Source organism: Lagopus leucura, unplaced genomic scaffold (assembly GCF_019238085.1).
Source record: "Lagopus leucura isolate 7727_CA_CO unplaced genomic scaffold, USGS_WTPT01 Super-Scaffold_100037, whole genome shotgun sequence".
NCBI lineage: Eukaryota > Metazoa > Chordata > Aves > Galliformes > Phasianidae > Lagopus > Lagopus leucura.
The window spans coordinates 5,277,234-5,302,598 of record NW_024962286.1 but is presented as its reverse complement, the minus strand read 5'-3'; the positions used below and the strand labels follow the sequence as shown (position 1 = coordinate 5,302,598).

At 47.9% G+C, this 25,365-nt stretch overlaps 1 protein-coding gene across 1 annotated transcript in view; it reads right to left on the bottom strand.

Moving 5' to 3' along the window:
- PRDM16 (PR/SET domain 16) overlaps nt 1–25,365 on the bottom strand; it is a 201,907-nt gene that overhangs the window by 103,737 nt on the left and 72,805 nt on the right. The window contains exon 2 of the mRNA XM_042882994.1: nt 18,202–18,551. Within this exon, the coding sequence (XP_042738928.1) occupies nt 18,202–18,551 (350 nt within the window). The remainder of the gene's footprint in view (nt 1–18,201; nt 18,552–25,365) is intronic.

Genomic DNA, 25,365 nt, shown 5'->3' with positions numbered 1-25,365 from the left:
ATCACCCGAGGGCAACGCTGGGCTGTGGGGAGCGGGGCAGGCAGGGCTGCCCCAACACAAGGCTCATAGGGCTGCAGGGCTGGGCTGCCCCAACACAAGGTTCATAGGGCTGCAGGGCTGGGCTGCCCCAACACAAGGCTTGTGGGGTCACAGGGTCTAACACAGGGTTTGTAGGGTTGTTCCCTCTGAATTCTCCCATCTGAGGACTGAGCACATCGTTGCTTTGGCTCCTCAGCCATGGAAAAGCCCTGCAGATCTGAGGTGCAGACTTCTCCTTAGAAATTATTGAATTGCAGCGCGACGGCATCGCACGCAGCATAACCAGACCCAGTTAAGCCATCTTCATCCAAAACCCAAAACAGAGAAGTCCAGGGACGTTCTGTGCACAGGACGGTAACTCTTCTCCCTGCAGCTCCCATTGCTGGGATAACGGGCTCCTCAAGCCCGGCTGTGTGCTAACAAAGCAGCCCTGCGCAGCCAGGCAATCCCAAAGGTTGGGTTGGTGAGATGGGAGGAGCTGGGAGTGCTGAAGGAGGATTGATGGAAAGCAGCTGGGAGAAGGAACCAAACTTTGCTGTGTCTCTCTGTACCCAAAGAAAACCCCGGGCCCTTCTGCAGTTTGCCCACTGCTCCATCCATCCCGTAAATTGAAAAATATCCCAGGTCACTGAGCCAGGAACTCCTGGATAATTTCCAAGCAAAAGGAATCGCAGTCGAACAAGAAATACACACCAGGACAGTTTGCTGCCAGAAGTTTGATTTAGGGCTTTTGCTCCAGCTCCTTTCCTCTTTTAATATACAGTTTTCCACCACACTTTCTATATAAATACTGTATCCTATGGCTGACAGCCTCTGTCAGTAGATTTATCCACTAGTGGATTTACTAAAATGTTTTTTTTTTTCTGTTGAAACAAGGGCACATGCTTCACCTCAGCAAAAGGCAAATCCAGAGGCAGTATTACAATACAAAAGCAGTAAATCCTAGCCATGATAGATGCAAAGAAAGGGGTTTAGAGTCATTTTGTACGGAAATCGCCAGGCAGAAGAGCTGAAAACTGGAAGATGAAATACAGAAGTGGAAACCAATGGAAACGGGTATGAAAGAACAAATACACGAGATTCCCTAGATGAGCTGCACAGTGGTGATGCTTAGCAAAACCCCACTGCTCCAAAGACTGCTGTTAGCTTCAACTGCCAAGAGCCAGCAGCACCTACGAGGAAGGACCACCTCAGAACGCGTTACTGAGCTCCAGACTTTCCTGCATCTACTCCAAAGTGCTGCATCCATTTACAGAAGGAAGCGAGGCATTCAGAGGATCAGTGACATGTCCAAGGTCACTCGGAGAGTCAACTGCAGAGTCAACACAAGAGTAACTGGATCTTTGCTCAAAATCCCCTGGCTTTGACTGCTAGACAATGGCCTCCCCTCCCACGTAATCAGCCAGTTATGGAAGGCATAAATGCATATTTGCAGGACGAATTACGTTCGCTTGAGAATAAAAATGTTTGGATGATTATCTATAGATTATGTGACATTATCCAGACCGCTCCAGTTTGGAGTCGGATGGAAATGTGATGAATTACAAGCAAGACACCAGAGTTATAAGAGAAGCTTTGCTCTGACTGTTTCTCTTGGTCTCTGTGAAAAGTAAGAATTTGAGAAACACACCAAAAAAATACAATCCCTGCAGCGCTGAATCTTCCAGAACCTCCCAAGTTATTATTCTTATTCCCAATATTCGTTTCTTTATCGCTCTGGGCATTTAGGGTTCTACTACTCATCCTGCCACAAACGGAGCTTTACTCAGCCAGCCGGCGACCACAACGTTGGAGCAAAGAAGCCCCTCCAAAAGGCAAAGGAAACAACTTTCTGCACTTGCACAGGCTGTAAGGTTGCACATTTTTGGGTGAAATCATTGCTGCTATTCTGCGAGTAATTGCTGCATAGTTTGTTCATCTCAAGAGGAGCTGAAACTAAAGCAGCCCAGCTTTCCTTTTCACCCGTTTCCATGTTTTGAGATGCTGTCTGTGCTCCTACACGCACAGATTCTCCCTGTTTGAGGGCAGCAGATTCGCACCACGGATATCAGCTCTGTGGCTCCTGAAGGACGTCAGGGCACTGCAAGTAAATATATGTCAAACTGCACTGGGAGGGAGCCTGCTGCTAAAAGCTGGCTTTGTCTCTTGTTTCTGTTTCCTTTTTTCTTACAAGAGCAGCGTTTGCACTACAGACGTGGCTAACAGTGCATCTTTAACGCTGCGCAACAAATCGCCACATCAGCACTAAATACCTCCACTTAATTTTTCATTTGGGTACGATGAAACATTTTTTCCCATGGAAGGAAAAGCCTGCTCTTTGTGACCGTGGCACTGCCAGCCCAAGTTACAGTAAAGGTTAATCACAAACAAGAGACAAAGTAAAGTAGACAAAGAGCATCATACACTTCACTTTTCAATGGATGTTTTCATAAATGTATGAATAATTTAAATTATCATTGCTGAGTATTTATTCGAGTGTTTCAGGGGAAAAAAATGCCTCCTCTTTTTTTTTTCTTTTTCTTTTTTTTTTTTTTCCCCTCCTTGATTCTTTTCATTTCTGTCTCATCTCTTTTATGTGCTGCATCGGCTGTTTTCTTGCCATCTGAATCAGTTTTTCGGAACAATGGGATGTATGAGGGCTGAGGGGGCAGTTGAAGAATACAGCCCTTGTTGTACACTCTGTGACTTGACATTGATTAATGAGGGTGCGGACATGGGCAGAATTTGATAGAGAGGGAAGGGGAAATTGGAGGACCTGAGGGCACCGGAGGAGGAGGGTGAGCAGATGACAGCGCGGTGCCAGCGGTGCGGGGCTGCGGGAGCACGGCCTCCAGGGGCACACGGAGCACAGCAGCTCCCTGCTGATCCTGCAGGCCGAGGAGACCCCCGTGGGGTCAGCGCTGCTCCTTCCTTCGAGCCAACGTTTGGTGCAAATACATCCGTCGGAAGGCTTGGTTGTTTCCTGCTCTTTCACACGGAGCTCAGCCCCCACCCTGCTGGTTTGCTTTCCAAATACATATGCATGCGGTTTGTGAGCTCTTCTGCAGGAGCCCAACACCTCTGTGTGTCCCACACGGAACCGGGCTGCCAGCATTTTAGCTGGTACCACTGCAGAGAGATGAGAGCTTTCCCGATCCTGTCATTTTGGTAGGATGTCTATCTTCTAACGTAAATAAACTGCAGAATCATCAAGGTTGGAAAAGAGCTCTAAGACCATCGAGCCAACTGTCAGCCCACCCCACCTTGCCCACTGACCACGTCTCCAAGAGTCGCATCTCCGTGGCTCCTGAATACTTCCATGGATGGTGACTCCACCACGTCCCTGTGCAGCCCATTCCAGTGCCTGACCAACAGGCTGCTCCTATGGGAGCACATCAGCCACCCCACGGAAAGCTGCTGCCCACAGGGTGACGCACAGCACCAGTGGCACAGGACCTGCAGAACATCTTGGACTTATTGCTATTCAGTACCTTGATGGCAATAGCCAGAAAGCTTTTTAGGAACCACTTTTGATACAATGCAGAAACAAAGGTGCATTTTTCTGTCATTTCAGTCAATATAAATGGGACGTGGGTGGAGGACTTCTCCCCCAGACAGCGGCAGCCCAGGTCCTCAGGTCTCAGGCTCAAATTGCTTGGCCATTCTCCTATATACCAGACAAATTCTACCCACTTGAAGCACCTCAGCTTCCCTTTGAGGACAATGGCAGATCTGGAGCGCACACAGAGGAGCACAAAGTTTCCCAGATGCACAAGCAAAGCCTGCCCTCCTCCTCCCTCCCGAGACCCCGCAGCCCCATCACCTCCCCCAGACAGCCCCACTGCAGCTCCTGGGCAGCAGCCCCTTCTGGGCACCTCGCTGTGGGGCTTCCAATGTGCCCCCACCCCACGCTCAGGCCGGCAGCCCAGCGATCACCTGCGATGGCAGCCACAGAGGGTGACCCGAGCCCTGGAGCTACTGCTGGAACAAATGAGAGAGCTTAACTAGAGCAAGACTGGCATAAAAAGGAAAGGGGAAAAAAGAGAGGAACAAAGATTCCGTCCAATTTGCTCTTTTCGGCATTGTAAAAACTGGCCTGTTTCCCAGTATATCACTCTGCCATTGAATAAGGTCAATTGCAGAGCAGTTCTTCAGTCATCCTGATGGGTTTTCATGAGAAAGTGAATGGAGTGCAAATTAGCCAAAGTCGTCACAAGCTTTTTTACTGTCACTCTAAGCCTGACAGTCCAAAGGAAAATGAGGATTAATAAATCTAACGAACTTTCTCTATTATCCAAGCCAGGTTAGGAAACTATTTATTGTCTCTCTTTTTCTATGTTTCATCCATTTTGCCTACTGTGGTGAAGCATTTCAAGAAGAAAGGAACAACAGACACACGCACACACACGCCTGCGCACACACAGCCTTAACCTCTCCCAGTCCACGAGACAGAGCTGCAGACACACAGCAAAGGAAGGCACTGGCAGCAGGGCAGGACTGAAGGGAGCTCTACCTTGTGTGGCACACAGTGCTGTACGAGTCCCTGTGGCTGCTGATTTCCATCAGTGAGGATGTGTCAGATGTGCAGAACGCGTGCATTTTATGGGAGAAAGAATGATGGCTGGCAAGTCTCGGGGATGTCCTCAATGCCGACTGAGACATTTCCCAGCTGTGATGGAACAGCTGGGGCAAAGGAGATGAAGAGATCTGTGCCCTGCAACTGTCCCTGGAAATGAGTGCCTGGGAAGGGGACCAGAGCGACTCCAGGTCACCTGGATCCCAATGCAACCTTCACAACAAGTCACCAAACTGATTTCTGATAACTAGAGGTGTGCCAATGGTGGAAGCACACACAAGTTTGGCACCAGGGTCTTAATAACACCTACATATTATAAACAAGGACAAAGATAAGGGAAGGTTGAACCCCACGCCAAACCAACCCGGAACATCAGCAACCTAAAATCATAGAATTACAGAACCACAGAACCGTTTGGGTTGGAAGGGAGCTTTCAGATCACCCAGTTCCAAGCCCCCTGCTATAGGCAAGGATGCAGTTTTCCTCCTGGTGACCATGACAGCCCTGATCTCCAATCTTGTTTCTCCCCTTCGTGTCAGCGCTTGCAACATGTGCATTCCCCTCTGTCATAATGTGGTAACCTTCCTTCATTAACAAGAAGGAGAAAGGTTAAAGAAGAAAGCAGAAGATTTCATTCTGGAAGCTGCTCAGCAAGCTTTGATTTGCTTTAATTTCTTCCACACTTCTTTGAGAGAATCAAAACTGTAGACCAAAAACAAATCATTAAATACACCATTCGACATATTCCTGTCTGCAGAGGGTCGCAGAGCACTTTAAAGTCACATCAAAGCACTGGCTTCAGCACTTTGCTTCCACCTTCCAGGAGGAGACACTTCTCACAGTAACTGCCCCCTGAGGAAGCTCAGCTGCAGCCCTGCTTACCTGGGAGTAATTGCTCAGCATTCAAGGCATCTGGGGTTTGTTGAGATTTCCCCTCTCCCACTCCTACAGTCACTTGTCATTCCGTTTAATAAGGGAGAAAACTTTCCTGACCGTCTAAATTATGCCATTCAAGATATTAAGGAAAACACACATAGCCTGAAGTAAAGGTAAAATTATGCCGCAATCATCAAATCAGCCTTCTCTTCTTTATCCCATCTGTATATTCTCCTTGTAAATGCTCAAGTATTGGCTGCAAAGCTCCACCAGCAGCACAGCCCTACCTGCCTGCCACTTGAATCACTGGCATTTTAATCTCATCAAACAATCGGAGTTTTTCTCCCTGCTGTTTTGACTTTGCTGTCTCTCAGTCTTGTCACATCCACTAGCTTTGAATAAGTGCAGAACTTGCATTTACAGAATTTGCAATCTGCAAGATTGTTTAAGTGATTTATCAAATACTTTGATTGAACACTTATTGCCGTTCCAGCCCTGAATCTCATTTCAATTGACTGAGCTTGACATGAGCCTTTAGAGGGAATGCAGAAGTGAGCTGGGCCGTGCAGGTAACCAGTAACAGCACATGGAACCAGTCCCACCAGCCCAGCACTGGGGTTGATCACAGCCGAGGAACACATTCCTACCAACCTCCTTCAGATAAACCACAACAGCACCAATCAGATGGGCTGTTTAATTAAGGGTCCAGCATAATGTGCTGCAGACAGGTTCATATGGCACAGAACAGCCGGCATCACCCAGCCGTAGCTTTGGCATGCCCTGCACAGCCAGAGACCAGCCACTGCAATGGGTGCTGCCACCACTTTGTGCCCACAGAGGACACGCAGATCAGTGCTGGATGGGACTGACTGATCTCCAAGGAAGCTTCAAATAGCTGCTAAGTTGAATAGAGGTGAATTTTTGTCATCAAACAGACAATGGAAGGAACAGGGGGACTGAGGGAAAGTGAGTTTGAACATCTCCATAGAAATCCAACGCCGCAGCACCAGGGGGGATGCAGCACAGCTCTTCCCATTGGACTGGAAGGGCTGCCCTGTGCCTCCTGCCCTGCGGCTCCAAAGCACCTGAGCCAGCTGGCTTTGCCTGCTCTCAGTGACACACAAAGCACAAAGCTGCATGCAGTGCAGAAGTGTAACATCTGACAACTGCAATAGATGCTCTGGGACGTACACATGATTCTACCAGCAAAACAAGGGACTGGTCCTTTGCTTTCCTCTCCAGCATGACTGGAAGGCCGGCTTTGCAAGGCTCATTCAAAACCCTCCTGAGTTCAAATAAATAAATAAAGCAAGCCAGATACAAAAAAACACAGTTTACATTTCCTTTCTCCTGCCCATCTTCCCTCTCCCCTCCAACAAACGCTGCTTTTCATGATTCAAGGTTGAAGAAACCCATTCTCTCCAAGCATGTTTGCTCTGACTGCAACATCCCCTCCCGTGGCACAACCTCCTGCAACCAAAACTTAGAAATTAATGCAAGTACACCAATGCCACAATTTCTTCCAAAACAGCAAGGAGAGAGAGGCCAAAACCAGGGGGGATTTTGGGCACCAGGGGATCAGACACAGAGTTTTCACCATTCAAAACGAGCAAGCAAAGACTGAATAAGTGAAGAGAATTTGTTTCAGCTCATAACAGATTAAAATGAGGTGCTTCTGCAGCGCAACGGTTGTGATTCTGCCTTATTAAATCCGTTGTCTTTCAGGCTCATGGCATTTTCAAAGCTTCCTCCAGACTCATGTGGGATAATGCACTTCCAAAAAGTAGGCTCTAGGTATGCACATTCTTAAAATCAACCACTCAGCCCGCGTCCAAATAAAAGTGAGCTTTCCTACCCATTTTCCCCAAGAAAGGAAGCTCAGAGCCCTTTTATGCATTGTGAATGGCCCACCTAATTTAGACTGAATTATACCCTAACCTTCATTTCCCCTTTACTTCTTTGCTCCATTCAGCGGTTTCTGACTTCAGCTAATTCACTAACAATCCCAGCTGGTCCTTCCCAGCTCCCAGTTCTTTAGCACATTGTCCAAGGAAACTATGTGCTCCCATCTACACTGGTATTCCACTCTCCAATTAACCTACTGCTGAGAGGCTTTACCCCTTTCCACCATCCATTCCTCCGCACGTACATTTCTTTTTAACCTTTTACTTCTTGAATTAAAGTTTACAAGATCCCTTCCAGGTGAGGAGGTGTTAAATTTGTTTGCAAAACGCGGCGCTGGACGCAGAGGAAGGCACAGCACACCGCCAGGGGATGGCTATGGAAAAACAGTCGGGTTCATCAAGAATGCATTTCAAAGCCAAGCATGAAGGCGCAGATGTTTAAGATACAAGTAAACAAATAACAAAGGAATTTCAACACTTGCTGTATGACAGGAATATGCTTGTTCTTCTGGCTGAAACCACGCGGAGTAACCAAGGTCAGCCAGAGGTACGGCTGGCATTTGATGCATGCAGCTTTGCTCGAGACACACCGGTGGGTTTCCTATTCTCATATTGAGAAACAATCCATCGCTTCCTATCGCTGCACTAAGGCTGAGGATGAGGAGGAACTCCTGTACCCAGGCACCTCGTGCTCTTCATCCAGGGGCTTCCACCATGTCTGCCACCAGTCAGAGCTGTGCATCTCAGATCGACTTCACTCATCACTTCAGCAGAGTGCCTTGTTAATTAGGGGCACAGACGACCCCAGTCATCAGATACCTGCTCAGCGCAAACAGTAAACCAGGCCAGCAATGATTCCATCTTGAGATAAAAGGCTTTGACACCTTGAAGTCCCTTATCCCCTAACGATGTAATTATAGACAGAAAACTCCCACCCAACTGCTAGCAAACCTCATGTGGATTCAGGCCAGAGACGTGGCTCTGCTTGGGGCTGTCCTGATGATCAGAAGGTTCTCCTCTGGGCGCTGCTGCAGTCATCCCCCAGAACACTCTTACAGTGGATTAAGAGCACGCTTGAAAAGACCCAGACTTTAATGCAGCATGCTTCTGAAAGCTGCTTAGCATTTCGTTTTCTTACGCCATGCCAAGTGTCTTCTTTCTAGGTAAATGCTGCAGATCTCACTGTTGACAAGATCCCAGATGAAGCAGAGATAGTGAGAATGTAACTGATGGCTATTAAACACCCACCTCCCCCAGTTCCTTCCTTCTTGTCCATTTGCTTAGAACCAAGCGAGCATAATAGCAGCAAAGTGCTCAAAGTGGTTTTCAGAATCAGGCAGTGAGAAAGTCAATATGGAGCAGGGTGTCCATTTGTTTTGATTTATCTCACTAACTTCAATTGACAGTTAATTCATCAGAGTAGGAAAATGCCAGTCTAGTGAAAACACAACTGGTGAAGGAGAGAGAACAGAGTGGAAAACAGAGTGTGTGGGTAATACAGGTAATAAATTAAAAGATACAGTATCAGTATTTTATCAGCCACGTTCTGAATTCGCTATATTCCTACTCTTGCCAACTACAGCTCATAAGAAGCAGTAAATTGAAACATGTGTTTGCTGATAGATATCACACACACGTGCCCCTTACAAAATACAGAAATGGGTGTCATCTCGACAACAGCGCAGTGCTTTTGCATTATTAACCCCTTTCCATCTGAGATTAAACACCACTGCTGTGTGCAGAAAAGATGGCATCACCTCAACGACTGCAACGTCCATAGCAGTAGCTGGAAGGCTGCAAAAGCAGAACCACGTTATGGAAAAGCAACGCAGAAGATGCAAAGAAACGACAGCCTGAACTTTCAGTCAAATATCCCATCAGAAGTCTTCCAAAGGTTTATAAGAAGTCCTTTTCTTTTCTTTTTTTTCTTACAACCACCAGCCACTGCATTTCAAGAACTTTTATAGCTCTGAAAGGGAAATGCCAACTGCTGCACTGGGATTTATGGGTAGATAAGGTTACAGAAGACAGGGAGGTCTCGCAGCCACGGTGCCAGGCTCGCCCAGCACACGAGTGGGGCTCCTCATCACCTCACACCAACTGGATCCAGCTTCCAAGCATCAAATGTCTGCTGTTCACCACTTGCTACAAGTGGTTTCTTCAGGATCAAACCACAGAATCATTAAGGTTGGAAAAGACCCCCGAGCCCCCCAAGCCCAACCCACCATGCCCACTGACCATGGCCCTCAGTGCCACATCTACCCTTTTCCAGAGCACCTCCAGGGATGATGAAATGGTTTTGCCCCTCTGCTCACTCTCCTGATCCACATCCCTGCTCTTCCATCCTCTGCCCCCTCCCTCTTCTTCACCAGAACTTCAGCTATACCAGAACCTAAATCACATTTCAGAAGTGCTAAATCTCCCCATGTTTCTGCATGTGCTCATTGCTGCCAGCACGCAGCTCACGCTCTGCCCAGGGCTGGTTGCAGAAGATCCCCATGCAATAAGGAGAAATCACCACCACCACCACCGTTCCCAAAGGCTGAGCCACCAGAGCTGCGTTTAATTCCTCCCTTGCAAAAGCTTTCAGGTCACCTCCCCTAACGTAATCCACCACCACGATTCAGTTCTGCAGATGAGGATTTTTGCCTCTCCTCAGCTTGTGCTTTAACAGCAATGTTTCCAAGTTGTTTATCGACCCTTTGCTTCATTAAACGAAGAAAACTGAAAGGTGGGAGAACTGAAAGATTCTGCAGTCCCATGGCACAAGGGGCAGCGTCACCCCATTCCAGAGCAGCAGCTCCTGCTCCGTGCTGACAATTCCCCTCATTAAGGGCACAGCTATGGGTTCCTCTCCTCACTGCAAGCCCCTCGGATTACAGCTGTCAGCTCCATGTGGATCTGCTATTTCACGTTGGCCAAGTTCACCTTAAACAGAACTGTTCTCACAGCACTGAAGTCCCACTGACATTTTTGCTGCTTTGCTGCACCAAAAAAATACTTTCAGGACAGACAGACGTGCCATCCAGTTGTTCGTGTTTGCTTTAAGCCAACACACCGGTTGATTTAAATTCACAAGACACCTTTCTGGCTGCTCAGCCCGCGACGCAGCGCTGACCCCGAGGCCCCGGCAGCTCAGTGTGTGCCAGACCCAGCACAGGGCTTTATCCGGGTCCCCACAAACCTCTTCTTTCCCAAACATTTGGCTTTGGTGATTCCCCCTGATCCCCCCGCCCCTTCCCTTTCCCTTCCTGCAAGTTTAAGGCAGTTCACCACTTACGGTCATTTACAGCTTACATCTCAGTAAATCCAGAAGGTGTCTGATGAAAAAGAGGGACTAGCCAAGCATCTTAATCCCCCTGTTCATTCATGCTCTCTGTAATGTTCTTTCAGGCCTCTGCTGAGAGACTGGGCTGAAATGAAGGCTGATAAATTAGTCTGGAGGGAAACAAGGCAGATTCTGCTTGTAAAAGGTCATTCCAACTTTGTTCTGGGTGAGGGTTTATCTTGACTGCAGCTGCGACAGACAATGGCCGGGGCCTAAACGGCAGAAATCCTAGCTCTGCTCATGAAATTACTGTGCTGATAAGGGAGAATGGACTTCAGTGAGATCTAAATGGGAAAAGGGAGGTGGGGGACAAGGGTGAAATGTAGGTATTTTTGAACATGATTGAACAAGGATGGCACAATGAGATGTACAATTAAAGCGACGACTTGCCCGGGCATTATCTGAAAGTGAGGAAACATACTGCTGGTAATCAGATCAAAAGGCACAAAATGCCACTTCTGTGCCGAGCAAAGCACCCCGGAGCAAAGACGGGCACGAGGGGCTGAGCTCCCATTGCAGGGGGGTTACAAAACGCTTCAAACAAAGGCATTTCTTAGGGAACAGAGCTTCCAAACCGCTGCATCACTGATTACACATCACCCCATCCCAGCAGCAACAGGAGATGTCCTTCATTAGCAGCGTGCAGCCTGAAAAAGCCTTGCTGGAGCGTGTGCACGAGCAGGACATCTGCTGCAGGGAACTTTCCTTGCCTTAAGCATGTTTCGTGCATTTCTGAGACAGAGGATAAGCGACGGCAAGTTCCGACGGGGCGCTCCCAGCCCGTGTGTACACAAATGGACTTGCCTCGCCGCAGAGATGCCTCTCCTTTATTTACCCGGCCCACTTGAACGTGCATGTCTCTGATCAGTGCAAACACATTAAGTGGTCGCAGCGCACTGTCACCGGGCTGCAACCCGATTAAGGTAACCGGCTTGCACTCAGCCCTGTGCCTCAAAGCATCTCGTTATCTGCCTGCAGAGGGGACAGTGAGAGCCAGGAAATGCAAGAGCTGCACAGGCGGCTCCAGGCGGGTGCCACGAGTTGAACACAGAGCACCCAATCAGGAGCAAAACGGCCAACAACACCCCGATGCCCAGAAATGTTCCTTCTGCTCCAACCAACCCCTCCTCGTCTGCCACCAGACCTCCTCCTGCACACATATTCCTTCCACTAACGTTTCCTAAGTGGGACTCAGAATGAGCTTCACGCCTTCCCTGCACAAACAGCCCGTGTTTTTCAAAGCTGCAAACGTTCAGCACAAGGGCTGCCTCATTTTGTAGAGGTCCCAGGACTTTGCACCGATGAAATAAACAAAAAGTGGAAAGGATGAATAATTAGCTGAGATGTTAACAGGTGAGGAACAAAGACCCAACTATGCGCTACTACTTAAGAAAGAGCAATAGACCCAACTTCTCATTTTCGTCTCTATGTACAACAACATAAATCCTTTTGCGTTTCTGGAGCCAAATAAGAAGCAACCAAAGTGCCAAAATGTGAGAAGTGCTAAAATCCCACAGAGTAAGAGTCACTATATTTAGCAGTTCTGCAGATCTGTGGTGCTGCTCCCTGTTTGCTATGGGAAGAGAAGGACGGTGCCAAATTATGCAGAGAACGTGATTTGCCCTTTCTATAAAAGCAATTAATGTTTTACTCTGGAAAATCTCCCGTTGTTCCTTTCCTCCTTGCACTGCACAGATTGAGGTAAAGCAATTTCACTTAAAGCCGTCAGACTTCAGGACTAACCAGGAACTCAAGTGAGGCTCACTGAAAGCTGTGCTGATGTCCCAAACCTCAGAGCCCAAGCACAGCCCTGAGCGTTCAAGCCGTGACTCAAAGCCAAGCAGCAGCTTGCTTTGGTGCCTTAACACAATGCTTACTGGGCCTCGGAGGTGAAGGAGAACCTTTCCCTGGAGAACAACTGAGTGAACATGTGAAATCCTTACCAGACAGCCTGCAGGTTCCCTACAGAACATGGGCTGCCATCCTCTGACCCACGGCACAACGTGTGCTGCCCCCCTCACCCCCAGGCACGTCCTGGTGACCGTGCAGGAGCAGCCAACAACTACAGAGCAAGTTGATTCGCACTGCTTCCACCTTCTGAAACTGCAGCTGAAATGGTCACCAATGATGCCTCCTTTCACGTCCCACGTATACTGAAGGTTTAATTCTACCTTATTGATCATTTCCTTTACAGCAGCCTCCTGTGTCCCGACGCCCCGTCAGCCCTGCACTTCTGGGAGAGGACAAAATAAAGGCTGGGTTTCTACGAAGGTTAACATTCCAGGGGAAGAAATAGTTCCCTGTATTCTGCAAGTCTTTTGACAACAAGAAAGAGCTCTTTCTCAAATCCTGTGGTATACATTGAGTTATTCATGGGATTTTCTTTCCTTTTTTTTTTTTTTTCTTTTTTTTTTCTTTTTTAAGTATGGATGATAAAATACCATTTCAGAAGCTGGTATTCATGGATGTGTCTCGAAGTCGAAAAGAAAATATTTATTTCCTTTTTCTGCTTGTGAATCAGAACGTTCTATTTAAAGAAAGTGCCCTCTGCCGGATTGCTCATGAGTTATTACCCCTTATGGAAATAAAGGAGAAATATCAGGAGGTATTCTTAGTCATTCCCTTTCCCTGTCTCTTCTTGTTTTTTCCCTAATTCCTTATATACCCATGTTTGAGAGAAGTGCCTAAGATAGAGCAAGACATCTCGGCATTCCCGGGCCTGAAAAAGACTTACTCTTTTAACCCTCACATTGAGGCATCTGGAGAAACGTAGAAGGTTACACATTTCAGTCCTTTCACTTTGGGTGTCAGCGGATGCACTTCTAATGTTCAGTCACCATTACAACGATACAAACGCTCCCCACCCTCCAGATTTATCTGCAGGGATGGGATCTGCCCTCGGTTCACGGAGCAGCTCCCTCCTAAGCCTCAGGCTCCAGCCTAAAGCCGTGGCTTACCTGCAGTCCTATCATGCACCAACAGGTTCCAAGTACGGAGTACCGAGGATGGCTGGACGGCTGTTGGCTGTACCAGCACATCTGGGAAGTCCCAGCGTGCTCGTGTGTTCTCTATTCCATATGAACCCACAGACTCCTGCTTTTTCAGAATTATTCTAGCCAAATCAAACTTGGAAAAACGGTGCAGTAACCTTTAATGGGACAGACTTTCTGTGTGCCACATGCTCCACACCTCGGGCACGGCCGCGCACAGCGCCCTCCAGCACTGCTCCCCACAGGAGATGGGATGAGGCAGTGAGAGCAGCCGTCCCTGAGCCCTTCCCTGAGCCTCAGAGGCTGTTATGCTGCCCCCAAGCCAAAGGGAAAGGCAGAGGCTGGAGAAAATGAATGAATCAGAAGACGCGTGAGGAATAGCTACAAGGAAATGTCATTGCATCCTTCCAGCCTGCAAGTCAAAGAACGTGAGCGAGGGATGAGCACAGAGAGGTCCTGAGATGTCCCTGCTCATTGCAAGCCCTGTATTTTGTTTCAAAGCAGGACAGACGAGGACACGCTTTCTTTAACAAACTGTGTCGGCATTTAAAGTGAATTTGGGCAGCATGTTCTGCTAATGGGAAGCATGACACAGCCATCACATCTAAAGAATGCTTGCAGTCCCCTTCCTATCTTCATATTTCTAAGAGCTGAGGAGATACAGCACAACTCTCCTCTCGGCAATCGATGCCAGTCCTGTGAAGCCAAATTTCCTTGGCATTTATGAGCACTTCTAAAAACAAACAAACCCAGCAACGTTTAAGTGCTCTGTTTTGTGGGAACAAGGAGGTTGAACGCCTGCAAATCGCTGACACCAGAAAGCATGCTCAAAAAACAGCAGTTTTCCACTGGCCCAGATGTGAAGCCAAGAATGCTGCATCTTCAGCTGCCAGCTCTTATTTTTCGCACAGCTATTCCTCTTTCATGGGACAGTTTCTGTCTTTGCCCTGATGGAAAGCAAAGCGCTCATTTTGCATGTGTTAAAAAATAAAAGCCTACCTTGTCTGTATGAGTCAGAACTTCACTGTTCTGTTTCAGCAAATAGTTTCTTGAAATGAACATTAAAGCAAGGGAATTCACAACAACAGCGTTTTATCACCCAGCTTTAACCCACTCACTCCTGTCTGGTTAAAAGCAAAGACACCCAAAAGAATGGGGGAAAAAATCCCATCTCTTTTTCTCAAGGTGGCTTTCTGCATTCCCTATGAATTTTCAGGCTGTTAGTGGAAACAACAAGTAAGCTGACAGTTGCAGCAAACAGCATTCTTGTAGGTCTTTCCCAGCCTTGGTGACTCTATGATGCTAAGATTCTTTGCCTCCTGAAGGGAGATGTTTGACACCAGAGCTGGGTCTGGATCAGACAGTTGGGCTGAAGAAGAGCAGAGCTCTGTTTGCAGATAGCAGCTCGTGCTTCCCAATGCCTTCAAAGAAATGCAGCTTACTGTTCTGTTTCAGTTTCATTTTCACAACCTCAGTCCTGCCGAGGCTGGAAAAGAGAAGCTATTTCTGCAGTGTTCATGGTAAAGCAGAGATCAATTGCACACCAAGGCCCTTAAGCAGATCTCCTAGATGTCCAAAATTGATTTTTTTTATTATTATTAATGACATCAGAAAAAATAAAAATGCTCCCAGGGCCCAGAATGCCTCCAGCACAGCAGCACCAGCTGCAGCTTCCCAGGACCCTGACACGGTGCTGATGGTGCCCACACAGCAAACAGCATTCCTTGCTATGAGCAGTGCTAGGGCCATGCAGGTGAGTTGGTCTGACAGCAGACCTGCTGGGGTGAAGGGCAACAACTCTGTGGGCAAAAGGCAGAAGCACTATTAAAATTAAGAAACTGCTGATCATGACCCCAAAAAAACACCCAAGTTTTAGGACTACGGGTTGGGTGGGAGCATTATCCAGAGTATGAACTACAGGAAATGCAATGAGGGCTTATCCATGAGTGGTAGTTTGGGTGTAAAGAACAATTATCCTTCCTGAAACAAAAATTACTAATGTAACTAATAGAACTGACAATTCCAGTGTACCGGTAACGCGCTCATTAGCCAGCGCTGATTAGTTATCAAAGCCTAATGAAAGCATTTGATTTCCAGCCATTGTGAGTCCAAACCACAAGTTGCACAGACATGCTGTCAAAAAAATGAATGTCAACTTGCAAAAGGCACATCCCTCTTGGAGCACAACAAAACTGGGTCTCAGCTCAGCGCCGCTGCAGGAAACAACAGGCCTCTGCTGCAGGAAAGCAGGCAGAAGTCTGATGAACGTGGTACAGAGGGAGGGAAAATTCCTCCGTTTTCCTCTGCCTACTCAACTTTACTGACACAGGACAGAAATGTTTTCACAGTATGGATGCTCAGCACGAGTGGCCGCACGGAAAGCTGCTGGGCACATCACTCTATGGCACTCTATGGCTATTCCTACAGCCCTCCGTGCTGAGGACGCAGCTCGGTGCCAACATGCAGGCAGAAGCAGAGTTTATCCCAGGGATTCCTGCTCAGCACAAAGGGAAATGGGAAGGTTTGGAGTGATTGCAAGTTTCTGAGCTGCTGTAGACATACTGGGAAGTGAAAGGCTTCAAGAGTGCCTGTAGGAACAGGCAAGGTCAAAGGAAGAGTGTTGGGGTGGGTTTAAGGCAGTGTTTGAGGACATCTGACGGAGGACAAATATTCCTTCCTTTCAGCTAGGAAACGTTCCTGTCCAACAGGAGAACAAAAGCGCCGCAGAAATGTGAGAGGGGCCACGGAGAAAGAAAGTTTGTTCGTGCACACCGCAAAAATAAACAGTACCACAAAGTCAATGGAGACTGAAGTTAATAGATATGGCTTGTACCAGGCCTGGCGCTCCGTGCGTAATGGAGAGAGGGAGCAGTTCTTAAAACCATGAATGTAAATACAAACCTGTACCAGAAATGTAAAAGACAAGGACAAAGTTACGCCAAGGTCACGGAAGAAAGGATCTGCACCACTCCAGTTTGGCCTGACTTCCAGCAGCCACGGAGCTGGTGCAAAAAATTACCCCACAAGCCTTTGTTGAAAACATATTTAAAATTAAAAGGAAGGTCAGCTGTAAGTGCTCAGGTCCAGAAAAACACAGCTCCCACCTTTCGGCAGGAGCAACTTCCACACTGCAGCCTGCAGAGAACCAGAATGGCGTTTTCCCCCAGGTGCTTTCCAGTGCAGAGCGCACTGTCAGCAGGTAACCCCAAGCTGCCCATTGCCAACTATTGCCAACTGTATATCAACAGCACATTTTGTTCCATTTTTTTCTGCAAAAAACACATTCTGAAGATGACATGGCAACACCGAGCTAGTATTCTGCCACAGTAATTCACAAGAAAAGAAGGCAACACAAAGACGAGCTCAGAGGAATGCAGCTCTGTATGGAGATGTGGGGGATGGAAACTCAGCTGTGCATTAGGAAAGGGAAAAGGGGACTGAGCTCCAATACCGACCCAAACTCCCACTTCAGCCCTTCAGGAATTTCCTACTGCAAAAGAATGACAAGATAGGACTGAGCTTCGTTTTCATGGCAAGCCTACTCTGCTTCTTCATGCAGTGTGGACACATTTTAAAGGCAAACCAAACCATCTGGACACAGTTCTTTGGGCTTCACAACACCTCGCTGTTGGCCCATTTGTTAAGACTTCAAAAACCAGCCATGTAAACACAGTCAGACCTTTTCAAACTGGGGCCTCGTGCTCTAAGCTCCTGCCAGCACCTTCTGCTTACGGCCACGGCCGCAGCTCTCGGTTCCATCCCACCTCTGTGCTCCAGCACTGATCGCTTCACACCAGAAAGCAGCCGAGGAAAGGGAGGTAAAACTCCATTCCTGCATATTACACTCTGCTGTGCTTAGAACCTGCTTTAATTTAGGATTATCCTTGCAGGTATGGATGTTTTCAAATCAAGAATACAGCAGGATAAGAGAGATGGTTGGGATAATCCCCCCAGAGCAGGGAGAAAGACACAGGAGTTTGGGGACAGCGCTGTTTTTCCCATTGAAGATGAGTTTTGTTTAGTTCTGAGGGGAAAATGACTTTTGCATTCCTTTATCTTTGCTGCAGAGCAAGAGCTCAAGAACATCGAGGGTGTTAATGGGTACATGTTATTTTCTATGACCAGTTAATAGTGCCTGCACAGCTAACACGGAGTGGAAGTCAAAGGTAACACACCCAACCACAAAACATGACGCGACTAATCATATTTCTCCCACGGTGACAAGTCCTGAACACAATCTGAAAATGACAAGCACTTTAAGGAGTGACCCAACATCATTTGAAAGCAACCTTCTAAAATGGGGCTGGAGCAGTATTTGTAGCCCCAGTAGCCACCGGAAAGGATTTCTGCTGCTTTTTCAATACTGCATGGAACCTTGGGTACAAAACACTCAGGGATATGGCATCAGCAAAGTCACCACCTCGGTCCCCAGTCGGTCGGGGCTCAACTTGCTTTTATGAACAGTTTGCAAAGACAAATGAATGTGATTACCACACTGGGCGCGCTTACCTCCCATCCAAAGTTTGTCTCCTTTAATGTGCTCCTTTGTACTGTCATATAAGGTCCAAATCTTTCCCCAACTTCAATCTTCTTTTTGGCCCAAATCCCTAGCCCTGCCCCTGGGATCGAAGATTCTCTGAGTTCAAAATCTGGTGGGATTGGAATGTCATCAGGAATGTAGACGGGAGCTTCATAGGGCGAGCCCTCCTTGGGAGTGAAGTCCTCGCTGGTGGGAAAGGGTGATGGAGGTCCGACAGGGATGGGGGACATAATACTGTCCTCTGTTTCCTCCTCTGCACTTTCGCCAGCAAGGAGATCAGGGTCGGTCTCGTACATATTATTTACAATCTCGCTGTCACCTAAAAGGGGAAACAGCAGAACAAAAAACACTGAAATACCCACGTGAACATCAGTTAATCTCTTCTCGGGACAGAGTTTCACAAAGCCTCGCTGACACACATTAAGGACAGTAGGGGCAGGAAAAAAGGCAATCCTGTCCTACAGAACTGAGGTGAGGCTGAGGTAAGGACATCCATACTGGCTGCACCGTGCTCGAAGATGGCTAGGGGTGGAAGGAGCACGAGCTGTGTCAGCTGTCTTGCAGTAACAGAAAGAGGGACGAGCACACAGAAGAAGTGTGCTCGAGGCTCTCTGCAACCACTGATTGTTTGAACTGGGCCAGGGTGTTTTGAAGTGGACAGGAAAAGAGTAATTAAGGTAAAATATGGCTTTGGATTCTACAACCGCAAAGCGTAAGCCATCTGAAGAGCTTTCATCTTCCTTTATCAAATGTACAGAGACTCCGTGTGCTTGGGATTGGTGATGCTCACGCCTAAGCTTTGCTCCGGGCCCACAGTGACAGGCAATATACGGGTGGGAGCCGCCTGCGCTGCCAGCAGAGCTGGAAACCACATCCTTTAGAAGCAACACCAGAGCTGTGGGGCTCAGCATCCTCGGGGCAACCCTGGGACCCCACAGCTCAGTGCCCAACACAGCGCTGGGAACCGCTGCAGCAGGGAATGGGGGCAGCTGCCCGTGTGCCCGTGTTGGGGTGCACAACCAAGCAGGAAAACTCACAGGTGAACAGCCTTCACCCTGCATGGAGCTCCACACTTCATTTTCCCCCAAACAATTAGGAAATGAGCACAATGGCAGTGAGCACAAATTATTACGCTTCAAAAAATTGCAAGTCAGTTCCACTACTAAACCTGCAACAACATGCATCCATTCTCTGGTATGCTACTGGCTCGTACGAGCTAAAAGTACTCTTCAGCCATCCCCCCCTTCCATCACTTTCCAAAAACAAGTGATTACCAGGATGCAGGGAAGGACAACGCAGCAGGAGGTGCTCTGAGCACTGGGCATGGGGCCATATTGTCCTTTAGGCTGCAAACGACCCGCTGCCTCCTTCCTACCTCTGAGCTCCACATCTCTCCCTTCTCAGTTTTTGAGGATGTCACCTCTTAACCTCTCAAATAAGCTGCATGGGATAGAATATCTTCCACTGAAATGCATTTTTTGCCCTTTTAAGACTCCTGTCTGAACCACTGGGGGTTTTTCAACAACTCTTCTGAGCTACCCGTGTTAGAACCAGCCATAGGATCCCAGGATTGCCCCATGAGAGAGAAATTTTCCAAAGAAGCGCTCCTGAAGCCAGCAGCCTTCATCCCAGGGATGCATTCACCTCTTCAGACTGCAGTGCTAAACACGGCCTTGGGATTTGGAGATCCTTATCACACCGAGTGTGATACTTCAGCATCATAAGTGGGACTTCAGCGAGCAGAGCTGGGCTCACAGCTTGTATTTCCTATGTCTGAAATACAATGTATGTGCTTATATAGCTAGCACATATATATTTAGTTCTGGCTTCCCAGTGCACAAGGATCATCAATGAAGTTTCCTTCCAATTAAAAACAACACACCAGTCGCTAAGAAATTATTATAAAGAAAAAACAGTTCCTATTCAGACTGCATGCACTGAAAGTCAGTTGCAGCGGCAACATAAAAAAAATCCATAGTTATTAACCGCAAATTAATGCTGAATTAATAAAAAATACAGGTCTTCTCATTAGCTAGTGCATCAGCTTCATAGCATACACTTCACCATTAACTGAAACTCAGCATGCATTATTATTTCCTTTCAATTCCAGAGTTCACAGAGCAAAAATTTATGTCTGTTAGTGCCCAACTTTTCTATGCTAAACAAAAGATACTGTGTCTACTGGAGGGGAAAGCACCTCAAGGTATTGCAAACAGTGGTTAGTTATGCACCAAAATATTATTCTAAGAAGGTAGTCTCGAGGCACAGCTCCTAGAAGAGGTGCACTGAAATGCAGAATCAAATTTAATAGAGTGAACGGTGCAAAAGCAGTGGCAAGCAACCAAGGTGGATGAATGAAGCGCCTTGGAAAAAGGCAGGCTTTGAGGAGGCAATGAGCATTGACCAAATAATCAGCTGAAATTTCCATTTCAGATTCTGGGAATAAAACTGGTCTTAGAGACGGCGATGATGCCAAGCATCAGCACAGGCATGGAGGGACCCTGAGAAACAAGAGACGGGAGGAGCTCTCAGCATGCCAGGGAGCAAAAGAAAGGCCAGCACGTAAGGGATAGGAAGGGTGCCATTGCAAATGGTGGACACGGAGGGTCATAAGGTTTGGGGATTTTTCCAGGAGGAGTCAACTGCGAGGCTGCAACGTTCAACTGGAGCGGAAACGGAGCTTTTTTCATCCGAGGAGAAAAAAAAACAACAAGGGCAGGGGAGGGAAACAGATGAAGGGGAAAAGAAAAACACATTTGTCATCCAATACAAGGAGCCGAAGTATTTTGGGAACAGATTTGCCATCTCTCAATTAAACATGAGGCAGCATGACTGTGCTTTCATTGCGCCGTAGCTCCCACTATGATAACAAGGCCAACAACCGCCCCATTGTGGGCACGGCGCATCGAGAGGGGCTCCCACCGTGCAAAGTGCTACGGGCTGAGCTCTGTGCGAGGGGAGCAGCACCCAGCTCCAGCTCCCGCTGCTGCCCCAACAGCAGCATCTCCTCATCCTCTGAACGCAGCTCCTGTACGCAGGGCACATTTCTTTTTTTTTTACCTTTTAATGCCTAATAAAGATTTTCCTGAGCTCGTGCCTAAGCAGCCCAGCAGCAGGCTTCGCTAGAGAAGAGGATTCTGATTCGTTTGCCAACTTTTTTTTTCTTTTTTTCTTGCTCTGGCCTTTTTGGAGCACAGAGGACTGCCTGCTGCAGCCTACAAACATTTCCTCTGCTAGAAAGTGCAACCCTCCTTACTCAAACATGTCACCAGAAACACGCTTTCATAAGTATTATGTGCTCCATAATCCTGAACATACTTGTGGTTGCTGTAAATGTTTTCTCTCCTGGTATTAGCAAGTCAAATTATTTTCTCCTCTATGATTAGCCTCTTTTGCACTTAAGAAACAGGAATTCCAACCGAGTTGAAAAGCAAAACTAGGTTTAGTGGAGCATGACCTGTGAAAAATTGCAAATGACACAAGTATAAAGGCACCTCACTTCTGAGCACTGTTAATTCAGTCTCCGATATGGGATAATCAGGCCAGCTCTGATTAAATCTGAATTTACTCTGAAGCTGAGCCCAGATCTCACTCCGTGTTTCAGGAGAAGTCCTCAAGTGCAGGTAATCTCTTCCTTCTGCCTTTTCAGTCGCTAAATGGAGTCTCCTCAGAGGGCCCAGGACAGGGAACATGACCCCTTCTCCCCAGGCAGCTTCACTGAGTGCAACGTGACCATTTGGGGAGTGAAACAACTCCCAGCACAAGTTCCACCGCCACCCGTTGGGCAACATGCAAACAGACGTGCAGCGATGCACAGCTGCGTCACACGGTGGAAGGATGCGTCTCAAAGCGACAAGGGTGGAATTTTGCCCAGTTGAAGCCTGTGGATATCGTGAGTTGGATCATTTTTTGTCACGCTGCTGCGTTTAAATGCTTAGAATCATAGCTGGGAATAAGGCAGAGAGATTCAGTTCAAGGCACGTGTCTCAGAAGGGCGCTCAGAAGCAACTCTCCTGTCGCACTCTGTATGAGCTCAGCTCTGAATCTCTGAGTCCTGCTCCAAAAGAGCTTCCCCAGATGTTAGCTAGATGTCACTAAAACATACAGATGTGTGCACACATCTCCCCGGGCCACAGCTATTCCAGGAATCTCAGGCAGGTTCAGCAGCTGGGCTTTACTTCTGATTAGAGCTGATGCACCTGGGAGGAGCCCATCTGCTCACACTAATTCTGCGCTACGAAACCTCCTGGATTTCTGCTCACGTTGCTCACAGTGCTACAATCACTGCAGCATCTTCCAGCTTGCCCTCAGGGCCATCTGTCCCCCCCAGCACTCCTCTCCACGCTGCTCTGGCTGTAACACGAATGCTAAAATACAGGCAGGGCACATTTTGCAGCTCAGAAACCATCTCCAGTTGCACTGAGTTTCCCCACAACGTAACTTGTGTGTCACTTAATGGTGACAACCGTGCTGTCCTACATCTGCCCCTCTCCTAGTGGCAAGCACTGCGGAATGTCTGCTTATGTGAAAAGTGCTACAGAAATACAACTTGACCTTACTGTTATTGTCATGAAACTAAAATTAGTCCTTCAGAGCTCACAAGTGAAATTACTCTGTAAAAAAGAGCCATTGAAAGGTTGTTTCCACAGATAATCAGATATGGGCACAGGCTTAAAATCTGTGTGACACCAATGAGGGTCCTGCAACAATGCGGGTGCTGCTTTGGTATTGGTGAGAGAGCTCATGAATAATCTATTTAGCAGCTGTAATGAAAGGAAAAAATGGAATGTTAAAGGAAATGTTGGTAAAAGGAACAATGCGCTACATTTAGGGTGAAGTTTTTTGGGGGAGGGGGATATTTGTTTTTTTATATGCTTACTAATATTAGTATGGAATATACAATTCTGCCACAGAAATGCCTGTTTATCTGAGGTGCCCCAGGACTTTGTTCATTCCCAGAGCATCCCAGCTGGGAAACTGCACACCACGAGCTGCTCCACCGACCTTGAAGCAAACACAAACCCGGGCCCAGAGCTCCACTCCTTCTGCAGGCAGAACTCCCAGCGAGAGCAATGGGGATATTAAGAGCAAAGAGAACGCAGGGCTGAGCCCATAACACTTTTGTCATCCTCCATGGCATTGTGCTGTTGGCTGACACACGGTGACTTTCCAGGCTGAAATTTGGCAGGCGGCTCCAGGACGGGATGCTCACAAAAGCTGCCCATTTTCACTTGTGTGTCAAAGAACAGCGGGCTGAAAGTCCGCAGCGCTGCCAGGTCAGAGGATCCCTCTTGGAGAAGTGGTTTTATATTAATGCAACATACATGTAAAAAAAAAACCAACACAACAAAACCCAACCACAGAAGCCGTCATTGTCGAAATGACAAGGAGGAGGATTACAGGTGCATGCTGCATTCCTGCTTTGCTTCCAAATAATCCAGCTGCAGTGCTATGTTAGCAAGGAGGCATGGGACGTGTCACACCTCCAGGACACACGGCTGTGCACGTTTCTGACTGCAGGGTCTGCACCCATTTACTGCACACTCGGCATCTTTCATCAGGAAAAACAACACCAAACATTTTTAGGACTGCTTCGTAGCCCGGTAGAGCTGGGAGGAATCGCCAGCATCACAGCCTAGTTCAGCCAGGAGTGCAAACACCTGCACTTACGCATTGTGTGCTGAGCACTGCCAGGGCTTGCTGCCTCTCAGCACAGTGCTGCCCACCTGTAATTACCCAGGGCTGGGGGTAAGAGCACCCAGCAGCACCCAGCAGCACCCAGCAGCACCCAGCAGGCAGGGGCTCTGCACAGCGAACCATTGCAGTGATCAGGTTGCCACCTGATGGCCACAGCTGAAATACAATAGAAGATAGGAAAGCTCATCCCTAACGTCGTGTTATCTGTCTGCCCTGGGTGATAAGGCTGGTATCTGTGGGCCTGAGCACTTTGCAGCTCTGTGCACCAGCGCCCAGCTTGCGCTGCCCTATGCAGGCTGTCCTCCTGCAGCTGCAAGCAGTGCAGAGCCAAGCAGCCCAGGGGCCCATGCACACCCCTGCACATGGGCTGGGTCTGCACAGGCCTTGGGATGTAGAGCAGCACACCAAAAGGTTTTCCATGCAGCTCCAGGTGCCCCAGAGAGGTACATACATTTTTCTTTGAATGACCATTTAGAAACATTTCCCACTCCTTCCTGAAAACCCGTAATTTCATAAGCTGTTTGAGCTGGAAGACAACAGAGGAAGTAAAGGCACGCTGGTTGGGCCAACGTGCCATGGGGCCAAAGTGGTGCAGAAGAGAGACATTCATTTTGTGAAGAGACATCTGGAAACAGGTAATGGAGCCCCGATCCCATAATAGTTCCATACAGGACTGCCAAGCTCCCGCTGCAATCCAACACCAGCGCCTTGCAGCACCTGACCCACACCAACGAGGTGATCCCAACGCACAGCACAGAGGACTGCTCATGGAATTCCCTATTTATTTACACCATTGACATTAAGTCGGGAAGAGATGCAAGTTCTACCACTTCTCAGGTGGGACTTCAGAGGAAACGGGTCTCCTGGCTGGGAGCTCTGTGGTCACTGCACAGCGGGTGCCTCTGCTGATCGCTCAGTCCCTGCAGGCTCTGCCTTTGCTGCTTTGGGACATAATGCACGTGCCTTCCCTCATTTAATGCAGAACCACTGTGGAACGCATTAAAAAACAATTTAGTCCTGGAGAATACCACAAACTGCAGAGTTATTCAGGGAGGGAGACAGTGAGGGATGAGACAGGAGGGGATGGGATGCACGGGAAGGAAAAGCACTGGGAGGAGCTCAACTATAGTGAGGTTTCATACTTGGAGCCTGTTTCATCTTGATTGTAACGACACCCCTCAAAGCAGGTCGGGTTATTTGATGCAGAACAAGCAGAAGATAACTTGTGTCACAGGTGTAGGAGTGCAGAGCAGAAGAGTTAATTGCAGGGTCTTTAAGAACCACCCTACAAAACAGCCACTGCGGGACTCAGCTGCGAGAAGAACAGGTAGCAGGGATTTACAGTGCATTTGGTTTTTGGTTAAAAAAGAAAGTATTTTCTTTTATTACGGGATTTCTGCTGGCAGAAATAGAGAATATGGCTTGAAACAGTATTT